The sequence below is a fragment of the Eulemur rufifrons genome, chromosome 28, assembly GCF_041146395.1.
Source record: "Eulemur rufifrons isolate Redbay chromosome 28, OSU_ERuf_1, whole genome shotgun sequence".
Taxonomy (NCBI): Eukaryota; Metazoa; Chordata; class Mammalia; order Primates; family Lemuridae; genus Eulemur; species Eulemur rufifrons.
The window spans coordinates 48,304,137-48,321,687 of record NC_091010.1 but is presented as its reverse complement, the minus strand read 5'-3'; the positions used below and the strand labels follow the sequence as shown (position 1 = coordinate 48,321,687).

The window sequence follows — 17,551 nt, the reverse complement described above, 5'->3', positions numbered from 1 at the left end:
GTTCCTTTTCTTCCCCTGCTCCATGTGTCTGCTGTACACTCTGAGGAGGTTGACTTGGGCATACCCTTTTTAATCTTCTGACTTTGAATGTGGCTGGTCTGTGGCTTTTGCCTCATTCTTCCTGATGACCATGGGAATTGGGATATGGGTTGGGGGGCAAGGATGGCCACAAGTAGTGGGGAGTAGTTTGAGGTGTGCAGGAGTGTGTCTGAAGCCAGCCTGACCCCCAAGCATCTTGGGAAGTCCCATTGGATTGGGTGTGTGTGTCCTGGTGAATGTCCCCTCAGCAGGACCTAGCTCAAAATCTGCTTGACTGTTGTTCAGATGGTTTTTTACTGAGTGTTAAATTTGATTAAACTCTTAGGGCCTTGTAAGTGCCAGGGAGACACTCTGCTTTCCCTTGTCTCTTCCTTCCCGCTTCACAGTGGCTAGGCAAGAGAAAATGGCAGCTTTTGGAAAGAAACATTTATGGGTGTCATGTCCAGGCAATTAAGAAAGCCCTTCATAGGGTAGGAAGGTGAGGGGCATTCCTCTTGGTGGCAGATGATCAGGGCCAGAGGTGGGTGGGCCAGAAGAGAAGAGGACAGGAGCGTTTGCATCCCCCACCTGGCCTGCTGGGAGGTGAGAGCTGTGGGAGTGGCAGGGATTAAAGTTCCGTGTTCCTCCTCTTTCTCTCTATTGACTTACCTTGATGCTAATTTAGGCCTGTGGCCAGTAGGAGGCCTGCCGTAGGCCTCCTTAAGAAATGTCTGTGTGTCTGTGCTGGCGCCCTTCACCTGGCCCCCACTCCTCAAAAGTCTGGAGAGTCCAATTGCCCGCTCGAATGGTTTCCAAGTGGCTATTATGTTTCCAACCCAAGGTAATTGGCTTTACCAGTTATTAATGGATTACCCTAAAGAGAAAAATGTTGTGGGAAGGGGGAGAGGGTAACACCTCCTAACTGTGTAGTTTGGTTCTTCAGTATCCAGTGGAGTGGCTGCTTCCCAGGCTAGGAGTCACTTGGGGCATGGCAGGAGTGGCTGCTTTGGCACTACCACTCTATGGTGTAGTGGTTGCTGGCAATCCCACAGGTCTAGAGGAAGCGGAGATGATGGAGTATGTCCCTGGAGGAAATCTTGGCTTGAAGCATGGAGACCCAGCCTGGGCTTGAAAAGCAGACATCTGCCCTGCAATTTAGATTGTAAATCAGTGGCCTGGCCAATACCTACCCTAATATCTCCCCTATCAGCAACTGGTGGGCCAACTCCCCACTCCAGACAAAGCTATTAGCTTCTCCAGAGCCTTCTCTGTGGAAATCCATCTCCCCACTGAGACACTTGGGATCAGAGAACCACCATACTGAGCAGGGCCGGGGGGATGGGCTGTTGCCCCCAAATTGCTAATGTGTCATTAGTATGTCCAGCCTCCCTTCCCCGCATGCAAGACATGTAAGGACATGGCCTATCCTTGCCCCAGGGCTCCTGAGTGACACAACTGCTTTCAGCTCTCTTGCTTGCCCTTACATTTTCAAGCCCAGGTTTCCTGAAGGCTTCTCCTTTCCACCCTGCCAAATCCTCTAGCAAACGAGTGGTCTGGCTCATAGGTTCAAGTTCTAGTCCTACCACTATGGCTAACCTGGCTAATTGCACTGATCCTTCACAATGGGCTCGTGCCTCCACTTAAAATGAACCTGTGCAGATTGTGTATGTTGAGGGTTTTAGGGCTCTAAGAGATTCTCCGGGAAGTATGTTCAGCCTGCTCCTCACCTGCCTCTTGGCAGCATTTGTCATCATCCTTAGAGGATTCTGCCTGCTCCACTCTCACTCCCCAGAAGCCCTGGCTGTCTGGCCTCTCCCATTGTCTACTCTCCCCACCCCCATATACCCATCCAGAGGATTGACTCACTTTTCATATTTTTCCGTTTCTCAGTTTGATGCCTCTACACTTGCCATGTGCTTATACCACATTACCAGATTTCCCCAGCTCTTAAAGCCTTTGATAATGCCCCCCCAGCTACCCTCACCTCTAAGCAGGGCATCATCTTCTAGCCCCCACAGCCTGTCCTCAGGAGACCTTTTCTGTGCCTTGGCCTTGTGCTCTCAGGGTTCATACAATTGAAGACTGACAGACTCGCTCTCCCTTGGGCTCAGACTTGCACATTTAGAGATCTGTTTTTTTGTTTTTTGTTTTTTTGAGACAGAGTCTCACTCTGTTGCCCAGACTAGAGTGCCATGGCGTCAGCCTAGCTCACAGCAACCTCAAACTCCTGGGCTCAAGCGATCCTTCTGCCTCAGCCTCTGAGTAGCTGGGACTACAGGCATGTGCCACCATGCCCAGCTAATTTTTTCCTATATATTTTTAGTTGTCCGGCTACTTTCTTTCTATTTTTAGTAGAGACAGGGTCTCGCTCTTGCTTAGGCTGGTCTCCAACTCCTGACCTTGAGCAATCCTCCTGCCTCAGCCTCCCAGAGTGCTAGGATTACAGGCATGAGCCACCGCACTGGGCTAGAGATCTGTTTTTATGGTGGGCCGAGACCAAAACAACAGAGCTCAGCTCTTGTTGAACTGGTGGGGCCTCTGGCCAGGCAGCTTGGGGAGGCTACAGCCCTCACAGTGCTCCAAGTTGTCTTCTACAATTCTGATGGCTCTTGGCTGCTTCTCTCATTCTGGCTTAACCCCACGATCCTCTGAAGAACAAGCAGGCATTTCTAATTGTAAGCCATTTCTACCACAAGTTCTGACAAGCCAGATCTGACTCTGCTCTCCTTTTTTTTTGGCAGCTCTTTTGTGACAGGGACGGCTTGTTGTGGGCACTTCTCACCCCTGAGAATCTGGGACCTCAACAGGTAAGAGATTCCTGAGCCCACTATGGCTTCCAGTGGGGGTGGGGCTGGGGCAGCCGGAGGCAGAGGAAAGAACTAGCTGAGCCAGGCCTGGCCTCCGTGGGCCACGTGGTCCAGAAGGAGGCCGGGAATGACCCTTCCCCATGACCCACTGACAGCCTCTGCTGTGGTGCCTTCTCGCATGGAATCATTCAGGGTTAGTTTGAGGAGACTGTTGAAGTAATTTATAAGTAAATAGTTTTGTGCAGAATTTATGATAACAACAACAATTTGGATTTATGATACTCCTTCTCTGAGGACTGGCTATATAGCTACATAAAATCCATCTATCCTCAGAGATGATTTTTCTAAAATAAAGGAATTTTGAAGGTGGTCTGCAGACCCATAAAAAGAATTATACAAACAGTTAAAATACATTTCAATTTTATTCACAATTCCCGGCCTCGTCAGGCTTGACATATTTCCATCTGATTATCTGTTGTTCTGTTGTTTTTTTTTTTTAACTTTTTATTTTGAAGTAATTGTAGATTCACAGGAAGTTACAAAAATAGGATGGAGAAGTGCTCATGTAACATTTTATAATATAGTATACTGTCAATACCAGGAAATAGACATTGGTACAGTCCACAGACCTTTATTGAGAATGAGACTACAAAGGGGTGTATGAGGGATCTTTGTGCTGATGGAACTTGTCGTGTATCTTGATTGTGGTGGTGGTTACCTGAATCTGCACACGTGATAAAAACTACACAGAACTAGACATACACACATACATACACACTCACACTCCTCTCATCTCCAGCTCCTGGCAACTGCTTATGTATTTTCCATCTCTGTAATTTTTTCATTTTGAAAATGTTAAATAAGTGGAATCATACAGTATGTCACTTTTCAAGATTGGCTTTTTAAAAAACTCAGCATATTTCCCTTGAGACCCATAGAAGTTGTTGCATGTATCAATAGCTTGTTTGTTTTTATTGCTGGGTAATATTCCATGGTATGGATATACCAGAGTTTCTTTTTTTGAGACAGAGTCTCGCTCTGTTCCCCGGGCTAGAGTGTCGTAGCATCAACCTAGCTTACAGCAACCTCAAACTTCTGGGCTCAACCGATCCTCCTGCCTCAGCTCCTGAGTAGCTGGGACTACAGGCATGCATTAGCACGCCTGGCTAATTTTTTCCATTTTTAGTTGCCCAGCTAATTTCTTTCTATTTCTAGTAGAGACGGGGTCTTGTTCTTCCTCGGGCTGGTCTTGAACTTCTGACCTCAGGCGATCCTCCTGCCTGGGCCTCTCAGAGTGCTAGGGTTACAGGCATGAGCCACCACGCCCAGCTGGTTTTCAGTTTTTTGACTATCGGAAATAAAGCTGTTGTGAACATTTGTGTACAGGTTTTTGTGTGGGCATATGTTTTCATTTGTCTAGGATAAATGCCAACGAGTATAATTGCTGGATTGTTTTGTAAGTGTATGTTTAGTTTTTTACCTGCCAAAGTATTTTTCGGAATATCTTTACCATTTTACATTCCCACCAGCAATGTATTAAGATATAATTTCTTCACATCCTCACCAGCAGTTGGTATTGTCACTGTCTTTTATTTTAGCTATTCTAATGGGTGTTACATCTTATCATGGTTTTAATTTGAATTTCCCCTAACAGCTAATGATGTCGCACATATTTTCATGTGTTTATTTGCCATATATTTCCTGTATATCCTCTTTGGCAAAATGTCTGTTCATGTCTTTTGCCCATTGGATCGTTTGCTTTTTTTTTCCCTAATGGAATACTTCATGAATTTGCATGTCATCCTTGTGCACGGGCCATGCCAATAATCTTCTCTATATCCTTTCAATTTTGGTATCTGTGCTGCTAAGGCAAGCGCTACTTTTCTTACCATTGAGTTTTGAGAGTTCTTTATATATTCTAGATATTAATCCTTTGTCATATATATGGCTTGCTAATACCTACTCCAAATCTGTAGCTTGTCTTTTTATCCTCTCAATAGGATCTTCTGCAGAACAAAATTTTGATGCAGTCCAAATTATCGATTTTTTCTTTTATCAATCATGTTTTTGGTATCAAGTTTAAGAACTCTTCACGTAGCCCTAGGTCCCCACATGCTGCGTTTTTAAATGCCAAATTTTACAGTAGTAATCAAGATGTTTGTCCTGCCTGCCTCCTATCTTAGTTGCTCTAGCCTTCTCTTCTCCTTTTTTCTCCATCTCCATAGGAAACCATTAGCCATATCTTTTTTCTGAAAAATCCAGTCTATAGTCAGTCTTTCCAAAAGATTTTTTTTTTTATAACCCAAAATGTTTTAATTAAACATGGTTTTTCTACAACATTCTCTTTTGATGATCATCCAAGAACAGGGATAGGAAACTCACTACTTGCCAAAACAGCACATTTCATCTTTGGATAGCCCTGAGAGTTAGAATGCCCACCCTTTATCACAGGTTCATTTGCTTCCTAGAGCTGTGATCCTGGACAAGAAGCTTGTTGAAGGGCTGAAGAACAGGCCTTTAAATATCAGAAAACTTTGGTTCTGCTCCTCCAGGGTCTTCTCTTTTCCAGGCCAAAAGTTGTAGGTCTTTCAGTTGTTCCTCATAAACATGGTAGATCAGTTAGCCATGGCTTTTGGCTATAAATAATGAAGACCTAATTCAAAGTAGCTCAAACAATAATGGGATTATCACTATCTCAGATGACAAGGAGCCCAGAAGTTAGGTGGTTGGGTGATTCTAGGGTTGATGGTTCAGTAGCTCAGTGAGACCATGAGGGCCTGTATTCTCTTAGCTTTCTGCTTTGCCACCCTAGTCAAGGTGGCTTTTGCTCTCAGGCTTGTTTAGGGCAACTCCACCAACTCACAAGGCAACACTCAAAGGGAAGAAGGAAAGAAAAGAATATGTCCTTGCCTGGGGTCCCTTTTTAAGGTTGGGAGACCTTCCCTATTTAACCCCCAAGCAGACTTCTCCACACATCTAATAGCCAAAATTGTATCCAGTGCTCACCCTACACAAAACTGTGTCAAGGGGAATGGAATGACCAGTCAAAATTCAGCCTTCCTCCTAGGCCTGGGGAAGAGCCCAGCTTTCCTCCTCTTACACGTTAGCAGGAAGGGGGAATAGGGTGGCACAGAAGCAGGGTTTGGTCAGCAAGTGAGAATGGGAGGAATGGCTGGATGAGTGGCCTATAGTGTTGATCTTACACTGGTTTCAGGACTGTTCTCACCTGAAGGTTTCTCTAATTTATCTGGTGTGATCTTGAGAATGGTGTGTTCATAACTGAGTACTGAACAGACCAGGTGTGGTCTGATGAGTGGTAGGTGCTGTCACCTCCCTCATTTTAAATCTTCTACTTTTGTTAATGTAGCCAATGGTTGCATCACACTATTGCCAGCCTAGCTAGAACTTCCCAGGGCTCCTTTTTTCTTTAGCTCAGGGATGTTACAGAGTTTCTGCAAGCTATGAAATTTGTTCCCATGAGTTCACCCTGACAAACTCCTACCACTGGCCCTTCTCCCTTCTGAGCGGAGCTGGGGCAGGCGGAGCCCCTGCCCTGGTGAGGAAGAAGCATGCCAGGGCAAGTGTGATGGGCGGCTGTGAGCAGCTATGGAGGCAGCACTAGCTATGTGTCCAGACAGACCTGGGTTCCACAACTGCTCTGCCGCTTATTGGCTCTGTGATCTGGGGCTTCTTGGGGCTTCAGTTTCCACATGTGTAAAGTAGGAATTAATTATCCCTACCTAACAGAGCTAGTATGAACAAAATTATTATGAAAAAGTGCCCCACACAGTGCCTGTAACGTCGAGCAAGCTGTCTCCTCCTTCCCTCTCTTCCTCCCCACTCACAGTTGTTTTCCACACTAGTATTTGGAATTTTTGGAGGCTCAACCTTTTAATCTTCAAGATACCTGTAGCCTGGTGACCAGGGGACTGGGAGGTGAACCTGATGACCTCGTGGTATAGGAAAGGCTTTTTTGACAGTAAGTTGCAGATCACAGAGGTGAGAATTTCTGCTGGAAGTCAGTTTTACTTAGTCATGGAGCTGGGCCTTGTGCTTGGCACCTCACCTGCCTGGGCCCAGGATGACACACAAGCTGGGGGGTGGTCTGGGTGAACCGCCATGGCCCAGCTTCATCTCGGAGGTTGGGTAATCTTTGAGTGGCCCTTCTGCTTGTGGTGAAAGGGTACTGTTGGGCACAGATTTATGGTCAGGATGGAGTTCCAAGGCACCAAGTTTTTGAATGTCATTCTCTTATGAAATCCCTAGACCTCACTAACCCCGACCACTGGATCTTTACTGAAACCAGAATGAACCCAAATGACAGCTATGACTGCGATTCTTACTGGAGCCAGATGAGACACAGACACTGCATCCTCTGGCCAGCCTGTGGGCTCTACTGCTTGTGGTGTCACTTGGCATTGCCTTCTCTCTAGCCCCCAGGCTGCCGTCCTTACCACTGGGAGGATCCAGGCCTTATTTAAAAATCTATCCTATCCTCAGAGAAGCTTGGAGGACTGAGCGGTGCAGGGATTGAGGAAAGACGCCCTGTTTTTTGTGGGAGGAAATGGATGGACAAGATGACTCTCTGGAGCGGTCTTGCCCAGGGAAGCCCAAGCAGATAATAAAGCCATGTAGAAAATAGGATTAAGGTAATGAACAGGCAGGACAGAGTTTGATCTTTCAATATCACCAAAGCCTGAGTGACAGGCCGATCCGTGAGGTGGAGCAGCATTGCCGGCAGGACTCGGGGCTGGGCGGTGTGCATGCTGGATGGATTCTTTGCTTTTAACCTGTCACCACTGAAACTTGAGGAGTGCCTGGATTTTCTCTTTTATGTGTGTGCTGTGACTTGGGTGGAGGGGGAGTACTGGAGGGCAGTTTCCCCTGGAGCTTCGCCCCTCCAGGGGCTGCCCTCAGGATGATGGTGGGGGCTGGGACACACTCAGAGCTGTAGCTGTCCCCTGGGCACCAGCGCTCCATGGGGGACCACTGCTGACATCTACCCATGTGTCTCTTAGCTACCTGTCCTCAGGCAGCCCATGCTACTTCTCACAATGCCTGGGGACCCTTCTCAGGGTCACCATGGCTCCCTCAGCCCCTCTTTCCAGCAAGACCTCTAGAAACCCTGTTCTCCCTGCAGGCTAGGCTGGGGCAGGGATGGGGGTTGCTGGCTGGAGCACACAGGTCAGAAGGCAGCTGTGGGTACCCAGCTGCTGCCTAAGTGGCAAGGAGCTTGGCTATCTCCCTCTGCCTTCCTCCCTTTCTCTCTCGTAGAGCTGGGCACCATGGGGTTAGGCTAAAGGACAGGGGATTTCTAACCTGTCTCAACAAGAAAGATGCAGTCCTTCAGCCAACCTCAGGGTGCCAGAGTATTCCTGCTTCCAACAGTAGATGGTCTTCAAGCCCATTCCCCAACTCCCAAGTACAAGGAACTCCTGTACCTCCATCCTTTAAAAAAATAAATAATTTCTTTGAGATGGGATCCCACCATGTTGCTCAAGCTAGTCTTGAACTCCTGGGCTCAAACGATCCTCCTGTCTTGGCCTCCAAAGTAGCTGGGACTACATGTACACGCCACCACGCCCTGCTCCCCTGGACGTCCATCTCTGCAGACCAACCACTGAAGTATCCCTGGCTAGGCCCTGTGGTCCTGTCAGGCCCCAAGGAACTGCCAAAGCCATCCTGCTGCTGAGCCTGGGGTCTGAAGGAATCAAGGTTCATCTAGTGTGTGCTGTCTGCATTTGAGCAGAGCCCTTGGCTAGGCCCAAGGGAAGGTGCCAAGTGTTGGCTGTGTGGGACATGCACCCCCAGTCCCTGGGAGGCCCAGGTGGGTCTGACTGGCCTGATGTAACACCCTCATCCCCCAGGCTTTACTTGCTGTGAGTTTTAGTTTTTCTGCCAAGGAGCATTGGAGTTGGATGTAGCATTAGTGCCCTGAGAAGAGGGCAAAACTGGGCCCCTGATGGCTGTGAGCAGGTGGACTTCAGGATGGAGAGGCTGTGATCCTAGACACAATGAGTCCAGCTATAGCCTTAAGCCACCTTGGGTACTGTGAGTGGGAAGGGGGTTGGGGGGGCTTTGGTGACCTGGCTGCTCCTAGGGCATCGAGTCATTGGCTACCCTGCACGTGTATGACCACATGCATGCCTCTGCACACATCTCTCCTTTCCCTTCAGGCCAGAGTCATCCCTGGTTCCCCATTACGCCTCCACTTCCATCTCAAAGTCCCTAAGCCGCCTCTTTCTCAACAAAGGCAGGGGCAGAATAGGCTTTGCACCCATTCTGACAGGTGCCCTGTATTTTTCCCCTCTGTGCCTTTGCTCAAGCCAACCCCATGCCTAGAATACCCCATCTGTGCCTAAGGAAACCTGCTCACCATTCAGCATAAATAGCACCTTCTTCACAAAGCCCTCCTTGATCCTTACCCCTGTGGCTGAAGCTGGTGGCCTTTTCCACTGAACACTGTGTTAGACCACTCATAAAGGCCACCTGGTCAGCCACAGGTGTGGCCTGGTGTAGCGCTCCTCTGAGCTAGGAGCTTACCTTGTATCCCTGCACTGAGCACAGGATATGAGTATTAGGGCATCTAATGACATTTGGGATGGCAAGGGACAGCTGGCTGGAGCCCTTTTTGACCATCTGGAGAAGGAAACAGTGTCCCAAGCACTGGCTGAGCCACTCTGAGGGCACTACTAGTGCCCATCCCGCCCAGGTGTGGCTTTGTCTCTGCCCCTGGCCCTCTGCCCCCACCCCATGCAGGGGGCCTGGCCCACAGTCAGGGTGATTATGGAATTGCCCCCTTTAAAGTACCTGCCTTCTCCTTTGAAAGTATTACTGACAGCTTTTCCATTCTCTTTTTTCTTTACCTCTTTAAGGAACCCTGTAATTTCTTTCTCTCTTTCTCCCCCCTTTCCTTTTTCTTTCTTGTCCCCTCTGTCCCCCTGAACTCTTTGAAATTGGCTCTCTGCCTGCTGACACCAAACTGATACTTTGCGTTTCACTTCTCCTTATCCCTTTATGGCAACAGATGTTGAAATTTTGTATCCTTTTATCTGCCCGGCTGCCCCTTCCTGTAATTACGGTCCCCTTGTTAGCAGTACAAAGTAGGCTGCCCGGCTGCCTGGCCTTTGAGCCATTGTGTCTGAACACGTGTGCGCGGGCGGGTGCTGGGGGTGTGTGCACACACACGCATGTGAGAGGCTGTGTGCTGGCGAAGCCCTTCTCTCTCACCTGATGGGCCGGGCAAGCGAGGCTCCCATGGGCTTCTCACCTCCACTCCTCTCTCCTTACATTTAGAACCTATCTGTGCCCTTGATTCTCTCACCTACCCGCCAAAGGGCCAGCCTTGGGCACCTGGGAGGTGGAGAGGTCCGCAAAGAATAGGTAAGGGTGGGAGGTGGCCCTGGGGGTCTGTTGGGGCAAGTCCAATTGTGCAGCTGGACAGAGGATGTTGAGGGCGCAGTGACCAAGGGGCTGCGTTGTCTGTGAAGGCGGGGAGTGCGGGTACTCGGGAGCGTATAGACCTGACTTTAATGCAGTAGGTATGCCACCCGAGCCTTCGTTTTCTCATTGGTAAATGGGGTTAAGAAACTTACCTCATGGGCCTGTTGTGAGGATTAAATGAGCTGATATATGTAAAGCATTCAGCACAGCGCCTGGCGCATGGTAGGACTCATGTGAGCTGCGGCTGTGGTGGCCACTCCGCCGCCAGGTAACCCGCAGATCTGTCTCACGGCCCCAGCAGACACACAGAACAGGCCCTTCAGTTCATTTCCCCTGTTCCTGTCAGCCCGAATGCTGCCACCAGACTGGTTTTCTAGGCGTTCAGCCTTTATCATGAATTCAGGCTCTCCCTTTCTTGTTAAATGATTTTAAGAAAGTCACTTTTCCTCTGCGGCACTCGATTTCCTTACCTGCAACCAGGGGGCCAAACTAGGACAGTCACTTCCTACTCAAAAGTCTCCTGGCTTTCTGCTACTCACGGAGTTCATGCAAGGTGAGGGGTTGGCACCCTGAGGCTCACCATGGTCTGGAGGCCAGATCCTGCCAGCTGCTTCCCCGCACATTCCCCAACAGCCTGGCTGCCCTGCCTCTGCACCTTTGTTGTTGCTGTTTCTTCCACCTGGGCCATCCCCCTCTCCTGCCATTGCCTGTCACAGACCTCTCCCTCCATGAAGAATCAGTCAATATCCCCAGCCAGCCAGAAATGTTCTTTTTTCTTATCTGGCCCCTTATAGAACTTTCTCTTATCTCTCCACAGTACCTACCGAGTCACACTTTGTATTGTTAGTTGGATACATGATTCACACTCTTCTCCCTTGCTGGATTGAAAATTCCTTGAAAGCAGAGATAATGTCTTTTATATAGTCACAGCTCACATCTCCCTGTAGCTTCTATTAAGCACAATGCCTGGTGTACAGAAGGTGCTCAATTAATGGTTGTTGATTGAAGGAAGGAGGAAGTGGAAGGAAGGGAGGAAAAACCTCCCATTCTTTTAGCGACCATGTTGGCCCTAGCTTACACCTTCAGGCCATCTATCTCCTTGGGAGCAGAGGAGATGGAAGAAGGTAAACTGTTTGTCACTCTTCCATCCTTTCTCTCTATAAAAGCCACTACTGCATTTCAGGATAGCCCATGCCAGATGGGGTGTCCTCACACCCAGACAGTTGCAGGAGACCCATGGAGTCTCCGGGGAACATCATCAGGAACCCAGTATGTTCAAAATGGCTGGAAAATGGTATGGGAGCCATGGGCATCCTGAGATGTGGGCTGGGAGGTAGGAGCCAGTGGTGACTCAGGAGCACTCTAGTACAGGAAGCTTGTGGGGGAGGCTGGGAGAAGAGTCAGCAGGGCACCAGGTTTCCCAGCTCTGCAGGGCCCACACTTGGGGAGCAGGTACCAGGGCCTGCCCCTGCACCCATTCTAGCTTGGTGCTCAGGGTCTCTCCCAGATGGGCCATCCAGGCCTTTAGGGCCAGCACCTACCTGCAGTGATGGGTGTCAGATGTAATGAGTGTCAGTGTTTCACTTAAATTTCCCTCCTCTGTGACTGGCAGGGAGTTCCTGTCTCCCTCCAGCTACAGTAGAATTACCTGGGCAGCAGGAGGGGTTGGGCCAGGGGGACCTATTTCCCTTTTTAAGGGACCACTCAGGGATGTGGCCACACTCTGCTTGCTTCTTCCTGCCCAGGCCCTGGGGGCTCCCGGGAGACGGCCGCACCGCCAGGGCCAAGGGAACAAGTCTCCGTCAGGCTGCCTCTCCCCAGCTTGTGTCTCATTCATCAGGCTCACGCGGGCAGCCCCATCTGTCTTTATCTTTTCCTGGGTCAAGAGAATTGCTGGAGTCAGGCTTGGGGGAGGCCGGGGTATGGAGGCCCCGCCAGCCCTCAGCGGCTCCTGGAGGCCTGGGCTTTGTCCGCAGGAGTTAGAAGGGAATGGACTTTTTGTCTGGCCCTCTATAGTGACAGACTGGCCCTTGCTCCTGTCTTGGCCCAGGGCTCCGAGCAGCAGCCCTGTTCCCACACAAGTTGTGCCACAGCCAAGGCTCTGCACCCCCAACCCCCCACAGTGAGAGGCCGAGAAGCATTCTTAACATTCTTTCCAGAGAAAAGGGGTGAAATGTCTGAATTTGGGGGTCACCATGTTATACAAATTGCAATCTAATCATTTTTACAAGAACACACTTGCAACAAGAAAGGGAGCCCAGGAGGAGGGGATGAGGAGACAGACAGCTTGTTTTGTCCCCCTTCCCCCCAAGTTTGGGGCTATTGTCAGGCCAATCTCTCCTTCCACCAGAGCAGTTGAGCTAGAGTTTTCTAGTTAAATAGGTCTTAGGGTGGGGGCCTTGAAGGGCCTATGGTGCCATTTCTGTTTGTTTTCCCAAATCAAAGCCCCAGCAGGGCTTCTATGGCACTGCTGGGCCGCTATTTGAAGAGACGGGCCATTTCCCAGAGCCTGGTGTGTCAGTTTATGCTCTGAACTTAACCTCACGGGCACTGCACAACAGAGCCTTGAGGGTCCTGGGCCCAGAGGTAAAAGAAATTGTATCTTTTTATTGGCCCATTTAAGTTGTGTGTGGCCATTTCAGAGAACCAGAGGACAGCACAGCAGAAAAGAAACTCCTCAGCCCCTGGCCAGGCTAGGCTGGCAGATGAGGGGCTCTCAGGACTTGTGCTAGCGCCCAGGCTGGTGCTCACTTGGGCCCTTGGAGAGGGCAGGGTCCCCTTGGGCTGTTCTGTATTTCTTATTGCAGATACTTAAGGCCAAGCCATTTTCCAGTGGTGGCCTGGATGCCAAGTTGGCAGCCCAGTCTGGGTGTGCCTCTTACACTGCTGTCCCTGCCCAGCCCCATGGGTGCCAGCTCTCCTTCCCTCTGAACCCTAGGACCAGGGGTGGGCAGGTAGAGCCATGCTGGGCTTCACTCCTCCCAACCCCCACTGCCTTTCATCTTCTATTTCAAACAGACAAACATGAAATTACTTCTGTAGATTAAAGGGGAGAGCTCCTCAATCATTCCTTAAGGCCTCACTAATGGAGGGGGCAGGGCCCCCAAATCTGGAAGGAGAGGAAGAACTGTGGAGCAAAACAGCCCTTACCCGGTGTACCTTGAGAGAGAGAGACAGAGACAGACACTCTCATACAGTGGCTGAATCATGGCTGGTGGCCCATCTGGGAAGCAGGGCTTCTCTGGGAGCCAAGGTCAGTGGCCTGTACGGGACATTGATCTGGGGAGATGGCCTTCTGCCTGATGCTCCTCAGCAGACAGAGGCTTGTCATCTCCTCCCCCCAGGCCCAGCACTGGGCTACTGAGAGGAAGATAAGAACTTCCCTGGGAAGGAGGCTGGGGACAGGGGTGCTGACTTGGGGCTTACCACCCACTGGACAGCAGCTGTGCTCCTTCCTGGGGCTTCCTGCTCAGAGTGGGCAGAAAGAAGCCCCCAGCCTCCTCCTTTGATTCCTTTAGTCTTCAGGGAAGATGGCAGCTCCATTGGGAAGAAGGAAAGTTGAGGGTCATAATCTGAGCAAGGTGGAAAGACTGGAGCCGAAGTCTGCACTCAGACACGTGGCTGGCAGCCATGCCTGCCTCAAATCCTTTGTTGAAATGCTGCTTGAGCCAAAACTGGGCTGGTGGAGGCTATGAAGTCCTCCACCCCATGCCAGGACCTCTTACCTGGATGTCCTTGTGAAGTGTCCATGGCCGTGTTTCTCCTCACGCCATGGAGGAGAGCCCAGCATCTCATGGGTGAAAGAAGCTGAGGCATCGGGCCTGGAGGGTACCCCTTCTCCTTCATTCCCCTCAATCATTCTGCAAAAACTCAATACTTCCACCCGTCCCCTAGCCACAGGGATTAGCGGGTGCACTTGATGTTGAGGGGTAGTTGCTAGGGCCAGGAGGCCCCCCTACATGGTTGCTAAGGGTCTGGCATCAGGGCAAGGGGTCTGCCCACTGCCGCGGTCACGGAGGGAATTACACAGTCACAAAGAAATTGTTCTTCTCAGTAATCTGCTCTCGGCCACCGGGTGGGGTGAGGGTGGGGGGAGCAGGTTGGAACCCAGCAGGCTGGGGGCTGTGATCACAGAGGCGTGCTAGCCCCAGGCTGGGGGCCAGCCAGGCCAGGAACACCAGGGACAGCCTGCTAAGCTGCTTTCTCAGCGATTTCTCTCCCCAGACACAAAGGTGTTTACTTGTTTTAACATCTCCTGGGACTCCCCTTCTCCCTTTGTGTGGTCTTTATCCCCAACGAGGTTTGAGCCCCAGATTACAGGCAGGAATTAAGGCATTGGACTCAGGCAGCTCAGAACTGCATGACCTGCAGGATCAAGGAGTATAAAGTAACCAAGTGTGTGTGTGTGAGGGGGGCCGACCCCTTCAGCAAGGCCTATTCATCCTCCTGAGGAGTGGCTGGGCTGGGGGCAGCTGCGCACGCAGGTGTGATGGAAGGGCTTCTGGGGGAGGGGTGGGGGCTGGTACTGGCTGGAGAGGCCTCACGGTGGGGGTGAGGGGGCTAGGAGTCGGGTGTCCCCTCCTTTGGCCCCCTTCCACAGGGAGTCTAATTCTAGCTGAGTTGGAAGGCGAGCTGCATTTCCCCAGGGTCTAATGCCATCTGAAAGTTGAAAGAGTGGGCCAAGGTGGGGCAGCCTTTCACCCTCTGCCCTTCCTCTCCCCAGTGGGCAGCTGGTGACACACCTGGGCAGTGACTTTCCCCCAGGGGCGGGGGTGCTAGACGTCATGTATGAGTCCCCTTCCACACTGCTGTCCTGTGGCTATGACACCTACGTGCGCTACTGGGACCTCCGCACCAGTGTCCGGTGAGTGCGCTGGGCAGGGAGGACAGGTGGTGGGAGTCCCATGCAATCCTCCCTCTAGGCTCGGGTTGGCCCGTGGGAGAGGACACTGAGACTCCACGTGACCTGGGAAGGAAGGAGCCTCCAAGGTCATATCAAGCTTAGAATCCCTACCCTGGGGCAGCCCTGGTCCTGGTGGCCTGGGAGACTGTAGCCAGCAGGCCCTGGTAAGGGCAGGCACTTCTCAGAACGTCTGGAGCTGTCAGGGTACTGTCCCTCAGCATTCTGTCCCAGCCTTTCTTGAGGCCTTTATCACTTCTCCCCCTCATGAGTCCTATGACAAGTAGCCGGCCATGTGGAAACACAAGTGCAGGCATAATCTGCTGTGTGGTCTGGGGCTTGGTGAGACTCCTTTACAGAGGATGCCTTTCCCATTAAGTTCGGTTTATAAAGAATCCGATGATTCAGGCTTCTCTCCCCCCCAGCCTAGAATAGCTCCCTAACCCTCCCCCCAGTTCCTCAAGGCCCCAGAGGAAGCTGAGGTGGAGGTGGAGGGCACCCGAACCTCCCTCTGTATCTCTCCTTCCTGGACAGGAAATGTGTCATGGAATGGGAAGAGCCCCACGACAGCACCCTGTACTGCCTGCAGACAGATGGCAACCACCTGCTGGCCACAGGTTCCTCCTACTACGGTGTGGTGCGGCTGTGGGACCGGCGCCAAAGGGCCTGCTTGCATGTGAGTGTCTTGCCGCCTCACACCTCCAGGATGCCAGGACTCTCGTTATGGGTTGCATCTGGGAGAGGATGATATGGCCAAGGATGTGCCTAGAGAGGGCTGGAGGAAGCCTATAGTGGCACATGTCCCTGTTTCACTGGGCCTGGGGATCTTGGGTTAAAGTACCCCCATGTCCCACTGGGAAAGCGCTTACCACTTCTTGTGTCCTCCCTTCCAGGCCTTCCCGCTGACGTCCACCCCCCTCAGCAGCCCTGTGTACTGCCTGCGTCTCACCACCAAGCATCTGTATGCTGCGCTGTCTTACAACCTCCACGTCCTGGATTTTCAGAACCCGTGACTGGCAGGGCCACCCCTGCCTGTGGGCCAGAGAAGCCAGCTACTCAGGGACCACTCTTGCCTGGAGGGTGCAGTGATAGCTCCTCCCCACTGCTCCCGCTGTGCTCCTAGAACTGTGTGACCCCAGTGCTTGGGCACCTTAAATTAGAGGCTTCTGATTCCTGGGGCTCTGGGGCTTACCCAGAGATGCAGTCCCTCCCAGGAACCTGTTGGAGAGACAAGACCTGCTGCTTTGGCAAAGTGAAACTGAACCTGGGCCTGGTGTCCCTGTTTGTCCAGAGCAAAGATCTGGCCTGAAGAGGCCCACCCTGCACCCTACCCCTTCTTAGAGCCGTAACAGCCTACAGAGTGAGGTGAGGTGCACCCACCTTCATGGTCCCTTTATGTCCCTTCCTGGAAGAAGAGGTGAGGCTGCTAGTACCCTGCTGCTGGCATTGGCCACCTCAGTCTCAGTCAGACCCCACCCTTGACCAACCTCTTAGGGCTGGGGGTTCATTCCTGGGCCACTTGGTTTTGCTTTGAAACCAAGAAAGGACAAAGGGAACGCAGTAGTTTTGAGTGAGTTCTGAGCCAGCCCTACCTCAGGCCAGCTGTTGAGACATGCTACAGTTTTCATTTTTGTAAAAATAAAGCTTGATTGTTCATAAATCTGGCTCCTCACTGGCTGGGTAGTTCTAGGAGGCCCCAGGAAAAGAGAAGAACAGACTCGAACTCAGGGTTGTACATGTTGGGGAAAGGCTAAGATCAGCCTCGTGGCTCTGTTTCTCAAAGAACCCAAAGAACAAGAGTCTCTTTTGTTCCCACCAACCACCTACCCCTTTAGCTGTGTGTGTGTGTGTGTGTGTGTGTGTGAGAGAGAGAGAGAGAGAGAGACGGTCACCTGTGAGGTATGCAGGGGGACTGTTGGAAGGGCTCCAGGCTGCTGAGGGGCTAAGCTGCTATCATCTGTGATGATTCTTCTTCAGCACCGCCCCCTCCCTTAGTGACACTCTGACCCTTATTCTGGCTTTCCACCCGCAGTGTCTAAACATCCTGTGCTCTGTTTCCAAGGTTTCTGCATTTTTAAAACTTCTCCCTTGCCCATACCTATCTTAGGGAGTTTCCTCTGAGCCCCTTCTGTAAGCTAAGGTAGCACAGGGTCCCTTCCAGCCTAGTCTTCGAGTTTATGCAGACAGGCTGGAGGAGATGCCCAGCCCTGCCCTGCTGGGGTCATGTGCTTCCACCCTCTTCTCCTCCCTTTATTCAGAAGGCTTTATGTTGAAGGTCCCCAGGATGGAGGAGAAGGGAATGTTGTCACCAGCACTCTCCCTAGGGGGGGCCAATGGGGCCTGGGGGCAGGCAGAATACAGAGGTGGACAAGAGGATAGTTCC

The 17,551-nt window shown here is 51.2% G+C and overlaps 1 protein-coding gene and 1 non-coding gene across 4 annotated transcripts in view; one reads left to right on the top strand and one right to left on the bottom strand.

The window, feature by feature from the left end:
* FBXW4 (F-box and WD repeat domain containing 4) overlaps positions 1–16,824 on the top strand; it is an 82,593-nt gene extending 65,769 nt beyond the window's left edge. For all 3 annotated transcript variants that reach the window (XM_069461228.1, XM_069461226.1, XM_069461227.1), the window contains exons 6-9: positions 2,760–2,825; positions 14,992–15,132; positions 15,703–15,844; positions 16,062–16,824. In XM_069461228.1, coding sequence (XP_069317329.1) covers positions 2,760–2,825; positions 14,992–15,132; positions 15,703–15,844; positions 16,062–16,181 — 469 coding nt within the window. In that variant the 3' untranslated portion in view covers positions 16,182–16,824. The remainder of the gene's footprint in view (positions 1–2,759; positions 2,826–14,991; positions 15,133–15,702; positions 15,845–16,061) is intronic.
* On the bottom strand, positions 4,593–4,702 carry LOC138376724 (U6 spliceosomal RNA). The gene has a single exon (XR_011231705.1). It is a non-coding gene; the product is annotated as a U6 spliceosomal RNA (small nuclear RNA).
* Positions 16,825–17,551: the final 727 nt, after the last annotated feature.